Source organism: Danio rerio, chromosome 7 (assembly GCF_052040795.2).
Source record: "Danio rerio strain M-AB ecotype USA chromosome 7, GRCz13ab, whole genome shotgun sequence".
NCBI classification, from domain to species: domain Eukaryota; kingdom Metazoa; phylum Chordata; class Actinopteri; order Cypriniformes; family Danionidae; genus Danio; species Danio rerio.
Genome location: NC_141027.1, coordinates 47,363,887 through 47,372,149, shown reverse-complemented (window position 1 = coordinate 47,372,149; position 8,263 = coordinate 47,363,887). Strand labels below are relative to the sequence as shown.

The window sequence follows — 8,263 nt, the reverse complement described above, 5'->3', positions numbered from 1 at the left end:
ATACACAGTGCTAAAAATGGCACAATAAAGGGACATGAAATGGAAGAAAGGAGTTACATTTACATTTAGCAGACTCTTATGTTCAAAGCAACTTACAATGGAGGAGGCAATGAGCAATTCAAAAAGAAAAGGCAATACACACAAGAAGTGCTAATTTCATTACATGAGTTATGGTACACTTTTATGACAATTAGAGATACATATATAATTTATGTGACTTCCTGATGACCGAATTCACAGTGTAGACATCACATGATGATTGATCTCATAGTAGCATATTTGGTACCTATAACACTTCAAGGTTTAGCTTTTTAACTTGCATTCATAGTATAGTACACTTTGGACCAGTTCTCTGTGTGCACAACATGATCTTCAGCAAAGATTAGTCTAAAATTTTAACTCTTTCTGTTGATTAAAGTTTTGGTCACTGGCTTTCAGAATTGGGAGTGGGCTTTCAGGACTTTAGTAAGTTAATAACTTAGCAACAAAATTGCTATATACTGTATGGCTTTGAATGGCTCACCATCTTGCAAAGTCTGTGAAAACGTAAAGGTAAGCTGCTTTAAAGTTTGTCAAATAATTCATAATGTTATCTCCAATAAATGGGAGGTATATGAGAATGTTCTTAAATTTTGATCAGTGTTCTCCACTGGATATTTATACTAAATCTTAACCTAAAAGTCTACTAATACTCTAATAATGCACTTTTTTAATTTCATCCAAAACCCAATAATTCCTGTGTTATTTAAATATATTTAGATTTTACTCACTGTGAAATTTTGGTATATTGGAAAGAGCTGGATTCATAATATTCACCTTATCCCCTCCTTGCTTTTCAGAATGACCTATAAATTAATAAAATATGACTAGAAGGTTTTATTAGTTGTGATGCAGACCTCCCAACTTTGTGCGAGGAGAGGGAAAATATGAAGGGTTATAGAGCGAACAATCTCTCGATAATTAACAGGAGGATAAACAAAACATAAATTTGGATATTGCGTTTATTTGGACTACCACTCAAATATGCGTGAACCACGCAATTTTAATTAAAAGATAAATCTATGTGACACTCTGCCTCAGAGTTAATTATTCAGTGTTGTATAATAAAAATAAAGCCTATTAAACATGCCACACACTGTATTTCTCCATTAACAGTAAAATGAGCATGCATTGGGGACGTTTTAAATTCAGGGGATGCATGTTGAATTGTGTTTTCTGTTTTTCCATCTTTTTCAATGCTGGGTTATTTGACGTTTTTTTTTTTTTTTTTTTTTTTTTTTGGAAATGTAGGACGTGTGTTTGTGCGTGTGCCTGTGTGCGTTTCATCTATATTGCAAATTAACTTGCATTTACATATAGGTGGAATAGAGGAGTACAAATACTCTTCATTTAATGTGGCAAATAATCATAAAGTCCTCGTAACAAACACAAAGTTGTAAATCTATGGCAGATCTTAATATTTGAATGTATTGTCTGTGTTAAAATGAAATGATGGCATGTTTGCATGTGGCCTGTGTTAATGATTTTACACGTCTCAGTGTTGCAGGTGGTGCTCACTACAGTTTATGAAAGCCATTTGATTTCATTTAGTATTATTCATGGCTCTCTGTCGGCCACACATCGTTTTATTTGTTTATTTTTTATCCCTACATTATTTTTTAGTTTCGCTGTCTGTAAGATATAAGGGTGGCAAAGAGAGCTTAACCTGTTGTGATTTAAGAAAACCCGTGCAATTACAAAAAACACCAGCAAATTATGAAACGATCTTCATCTGTTTGACAGCACACGTGCGGAAAATCCTTACCTCGCATACACATTAAAAACATGCTGCATTTTCACACACCGCAAACAAATTAATAAAATATGCTGCATTTTCTCACAAAACTATTAAAAAGAAAGTGACAGATGCTGCTGTGCTATGACTATTGCTCAGTGAAGTTGTAGGTGATCATTAAAAGGTGAGATTTTTGTTTGTTTATTTTAACATCGTGATTCCTTTGTCATTTGTATTTTATTAGCCTAAAGAACCATAACCTAAATAGCCAGGTTCGTCATGTTTTAGGATCCCCTTTAAACATTTCTAATGTGTTCAGTGCTATTTGAAGTGTTGTGAGAAAATTCTGCGTGTTTTCGTAAATTATTTGCATTGTGAGAAAATACAGCGTGGTTTTTTTATTATTTTTTATGTGTTTGCGGTGTGATGATTTGCAGCATGTGTGCTGTCAAACAAATGAAGATTTTTTTTTACATTTTCTGGCATTTTTTGTAGTTGCACGTGTTTTCTTTAAGAGCCCCTATTATGGGTTTTTGAAAGTGACCTCCTACGCAGTGTGTAACAGCTCTATGTGAAATATATCTAGCTAAGGCTTAAATCTTAAAGTGTGCCATGTTTAAAACAATTGATTTATCTATAAAAGAGTTGACTCATAGTGGTTTGAATGAATTGTTGCTGTAACAAGTCTTTAGAAGTGTTACCGTGACGTTGATACAGAAGTCAAGCCCCGCCCAGTTGTTGCGCGTGCAGACCCGGGAAAATTGAAACCCTCTGACCTACCCACAAACATGGTAGTAAGAAAAAGAGGAGGACAAACACTGTAGCAGACCCAGGTTAAATCAAGTCATGAAAATGCTGTGCTCTGAAGTGTGAGGGAAAGTTAGTGTTATTTTCCCTACCCAAAAATGAGGCAGTGAATAGTCAGTGGTAGTTTGTTTTTGCAAAAGTACCTTAGCATTATAGCCCCAGCCTTGTACTGTGTTCCTGTCCATTTTTCTGACAAGTGCTATAGCAATCTACACGATTACAATGGGGGATTTGTCGGCTGTTTGTTGAAAGTAGGATCAGAAAAGACTATGGATGATTGGGATTTTGTCAGAGTTGACAGGAACTTTACAGTACACAGTTCATGGATCAGTTTCTTCCTTCATTTCACAAGTGTGATTAAAATGGTTGCCTCCTTGTTTTCTCTAACTTGCAAATTATGTATTTTAATTGTGGTTTGTTACTTGTAATTGCTTGTACTGTATCTTTTTTTAACTCTTTATATTCTCATGTTACGTCTAAAGCCACGTTAAAAACGTGACGCAAACCTCATTGTTAACAGATTTAAACACGTTTTTGAGCTCGCGCTCTACTGCCGTTTGTCAGTGCTATGGCCACCGTCAGCTGTTCCTACATGTGAAGTGGTCAAGTTTCAAAATAGTTCAGCTTTTGCCATTGTGTGGATTAACACTGAATGTGTGTCATGGTTAAAAATAAAGCAACATGATGGTGTTAACCTGCATTGCTTTAATGCACTTCTGCATTGGGCTCACACATACTCTGTGCACTCTGACTACTTCAAAGTTGTTGATAAGCCATGGTGGGCATTTATTTCTGTCTTGCGCTGAATGCAGTTGACCAAGAACAACAGACTGGCTCATCAGACAAATCAGTGCAGATTAGCATTGTGCTAATCGAATCATGTGGGCGTCATTGGGATAATTAGGTAAAAATAAATGCTTATTATAAGAAAATGAAAGTGTTTTTTGACCTTGCATGCATATCGGTCTCTTGTTGGAGACCACCAAAACCAAATTATGTTCCTTTTTAATGCATAATAGGGGCTCTTTAAATTGCTGCATGTTAAGCTCTCTCGGCCACTGTATGTTATAAGAATACACATAAAAATAATGTTGTTTATTTATTTTTCTTTTTTTGTTTGTTTGTGTTGGGGGCTATGCATTTTATTTTATGCAGAGTTCTTTGCCTAAATTAATTCAGAAGTGTGAACATTCTTCTCAACATTCAAAAAGGGAAGTGTACATTCAACAAACGCACATATTCAAACCACATGCATTAAATCAGTTAAATATAAAACACTTACAGAAACAAGAATGCTTACACCCTGAAAGCATTCCTAATGACCACAGCTTTCAACACTGCTTTAAAGAAAATAAAACAGACACAAATAATCGAGACAAAGTCGTGGTTTTAAGAGGTAGAGGTTTTATTGCGTAAAACATTGGGTGAAACTGTACTGCTTCAAAGACATTAGAACTTCTAAAAAGCAGATCGAAAAAAAAAAACGACTTCTTGATAGTTCATCAGAACACTTTTTTTTTTTTTTTGTCAGACAGATGTATGACAATAAATAATGACCAAAATTCCTTAAATACAATAACAAGTCATCTACTTGTTAAAAGCATATTATAAGTAGCAATTTAACCTTCTACCCTTCTCCAAACCTCCTCTGATATAGAAATATTCTTCATTCAGGAATGTTGGACAGTATAATGTTCATGATCACATACTATAGAATATTATAGAGAAAAGAAAGAAAAAGTCTTTTTCACATCCCTAAAAGCACAATATTATAGACATCTAAAATTTGCAAGTGACTGTACTAGAAAAAAAAGACAGTTACAGACTCCTATGGAGAAATAAAGTTTGTTTGTTTTTTATCACAATAGTGTATGTATTTATATTTTTAATAGTATGGAAGATAACATGAACACATTAGCACCTGAAGTTATGGAATGGTGGATCACTATACAGAAAAAAATTCAAGAAATAAAATAAAACAAGTCTTCCAGTGTCACTAAAAGAATTATTGCCTGCTCAAAGCTTCAAATATGATCCAACATGACAAATTTAATAGAAAAAGTAAATAAAAAGTGGAGTGGATGAATTGTATTTTTATTTATTTATTTATCTATATTTTTTAATAACTTTATTTACTCTAATATATTTCAGTTGGAGTGTGCACATTCACATTCACACAAGGATAGCAAGCGATTGACAGTCACCAGAAAACACAGAAGTGCGTTAAAACCTCTAAAGCTCAATGCAGTCACAAAGTATGTCTTTAATTTCATATGCCCCCCCCTGCCCTACACACACACACACACACACACACACACACACACACACACACACACACACACACTCACACACACACACTTTAGTAGAGCTAATACAAATAGTTGTATTAAATTTAAATGTATCAACTCGATTTAAGGCAGTGAGCACTAACAAAATAAAAAGAATATGGAAAAAGCTCAGCAACAAAGAACAGACCACAAAAAAAGTGTTATAGTGAATTAAAGATCCGTTGCTTGGAACCTCTACATTTTCTGTGAACCTGTAAAATCTCCATGCGCCACTTCTAGACCACTTCTATCATTTTTTTCCAACTCCACTTTATCTCTTCTCCTTTTTTTTCTTGAGATGTTGTGGTCTTAGGCCTCTGATAAGGGTTTATGTTTTTATTTACTGCTTAGAGAGGAGTGTGGCGGGTATTTGTGAGTCCTCTAAACTCCTCCCGGCGTGAATAGAGCAGCCGTAAGGCCCCGGGGTTTAAGTGCTGAGCTTCCCTGTGCTGAGCGGGAAGATATTGACTTTCTTAAAGTCTGGATCATTTCTGTTTATCACAAAACATTAATATCCACCCTCCCCCCCTCACCACCACCACCCATGCATCTCTAACCCCCTACCCATACTTATTTACCTTCTAACCCCTGCTAGCCTTCAATAAAAGGAAGTACAATGAAAGTTGATACACTTTATTTTGTTCTTTAAGAGGCTTGGTTTCATGGGATTCAAACTGCCTGTGTTGTTAATCTCTTCTAGTAGAGTAACATTCAGGACGACAGATGCATACAGAAATGGGTCATGGTGATGTGTGATTCAAACTTAGTAGAAAAAAGGAATGAAAAATGGTCAGAAATGCACAGTTAGGTTTTTTTAGGGGGGGGGGGGGGGATAAGCGAACAAAACAAAATCACGAATGCCAGCCTGAAGTTTCGATTAAACACAGGAAACATAGAACTGATTATCTATATACTTCATATTTACAGTGGCTTTCTCAAGAGCTCTACCATATAAAAGGAAGTCCCACTGCGGTCAATAAACCCAACAGAAGTGCTACGCTTCCTTTGTATTATTCACACTTCACAAATAACACATTCATCCTCTTGGTTACATGTGGTCAGTATTTACTCAAAGTCCACCAGTTAGATGGAAAGTGGACCTTCTTCAATGACAACGACATTACTTGTTTATGATTAAGAAGTGCTTAATGCAAAGAAAACACATTTCATGTGTGTCTGCCATATCACTTTAAGTGATATACATTCTAAAATCTGCACAACAATAAAAATAAAAATCCATGGATTATTATACAATGTTACCTTTTTTCCATATTTTATTTTTCACAGGAGAAAGATGAGGACAGGAGGGAATGAGGGAGGCTGATGGGAAGTGCTACTAGTCGTCAGGCAGGTCTGAAGCTGACCCTTCTGCGGCCCGGCTGAACAGGCGACTAAGGTTTCTCTTGACGTGTTCTGAAAGAGTGAGGAGAGGTGGAATGGGAAGAGTGGGGGTGAATAGAAGCAGCGTGGGAGGGGGTTGAATTGATTTCCTCTGTGATGACAGCTCCAGTCAGGCTGGCACCAAACGCCCCAACCCCCCCCATTTCACCATCCACATCCCTCCGTCCGCTCGCTCCATCCCTGCGCGTCAGTGGCGCTGGGCAAATGGCCACTGGTGGTGTCATGTTCTTGAAGGGTGCGCTCAACAGCTTCCCTCAATCTTTCTTTCCCTTCCAACTGTCGCGAAATCGTTGGCGCGGATCGTTTTTCTGATAAAAGCATTATTTTTGGGACAAAAGTCACTCGGAGGAATTTAATGACAGTCTTTTTTTTAAACGTTGTCATTTTTCCTCTTCAGTAATGTCTCTTCAACGCTCAGTCCAGGCAACTCCTATAAGAGCTGCATATTTAGTTTCAGACTCATCAGAAATAGGGTTCAGGTTTCTCTACTTCATCATCTTTATCCTGTGCTTCACAGAACATTACTGAAGCTGAAGGGCTTTGATTCTGGGAGTTTGTGAACCCCTAACTTATGGAATGCATGATTCTTTTTGGGGAAAGAGGAATTATTTTGACTAGCTTCATGTGTCTTTTAGAGTGATGCACTGGGAAGGCTTTCACAATGTGGTCACTTGAAGGTCCTAAAAATCCCTGGATCACATTTTCCTTCACTCAACAGAGCGAGGAGTATCACCAGAAACACATTCTGCTGTGCTAGACTGACCTGCAGAGGGATGATGATTCCCTTCCTCTGAGTTCCCGGAGATGTCAGAGTCTATGCGGGAGCGCTTGAAGCGCCGGTCGGGATACTGGCTGTTGTCAAAGGGCATGCGGTGAACGCACAGCACATGGGTCTTCAGGTTTCCTTTCTGAGAGGCGCTGTAGGGGCAGTAGCGACACTGGAATGGCCTCTGACCTCCGTGACCTGGAAATTAAACCAACAACATTACAATCTTGTTGTTATCAAAATAGTTCAACATTGCATGTTGCATTTGTTTACAGTCAACCCAAGATAGAGGTTTACCCCGGGTCTGCCAGAAACGACTAGAAAGGCCATAGCCATAGTTCAAATAAAACTGTGCAGAATTGAATTTTTGTCACATCATATTTACATTTAAGGCTTCAATTGAGATTTTAGCTTTGAATGCATATTATTTAATCCTATAATTATATACAAGTTAGTAGACCACCTCAAATGTGCGTACTTTAATTTGTACAGCTTGTGGGAGAGAAGTTTTTTCACAGCAGAGAAGATGTTGTTTATAAAAGTTTGTAAGAGACTGAAGTAAGCCTGTGTCCACCGACGTTTCACGTTTTATTTGCTTTGTGTGTTTTATGATGAACTCTCTCATTTTTCTCATGCAACATTAGGGGCCGAACACACCGAACGCACTTTTACATTCCAAAAATGTGAGAAGCACCACACTGCCTTTTTTTTATTGACAAGAAAAAAGCATGGTTCACTTTTTATGTCACTAGGCAAGGACTGAATCAGCTGAATTAGAGTGCTGCTGTTGATATTGTTATAAATTTAATATTTAATAATATTGTAATATTCAAGATTTGTGAGTTATGCAATACCGGATAACTTAAAACAGCAACCACAAATCTCTCCTCTCATCAAACATCTCCGTAGTTGTCTTGAAAACACAAACACTGCAGTCACCTCAACGGAAACCCCGCCTCTGCTTTTATTTGATTGGAGAATGAAACAGACACGACTGATGTAAGTTTTTAAACTGCGAGCGCACTGCGTGGAACGGCAAAAAAGCAAGGCACAAGGGGCCCACCACACCGAACGCGCTTCTTCATTCTAAAATCGTGAGGCGCACCACAATTAGGTAAAAGCTTTTTATCTTGCTAGGCAATGACTTAATTAACAGTATATTGTATGCGAGTGTAGCTGTGGATATTG

General features: G+C 37.3%; 1 protein-coding gene across 13 annotated transcripts in view; it reads right to left on the bottom strand.

Moving 5' to 3' along the window:
* Positions 1–5,525: 5,525 nt before the first annotated feature.
* znf536 (zinc finger protein 536) overlaps positions 5,526–8,263 on the bottom strand; it is a 497,364-nt gene continuing 494,626 nt past the window's right edge. For all 13 annotated transcript variants that reach the window (XM_087261688.1, XM_087261685.1, XM_087261694.1 and 10 more), the window contains one exon: positions 5,526–7,273. In XM_087261688.1, the coding sequence (XP_087117814.1) occupies positions 7,017–7,273 (257 nt within the window). In that variant the 3' untranslated portion in view covers positions 5,526–7,016. The remainder of the gene's footprint in view (positions 7,274–8,263) is intronic.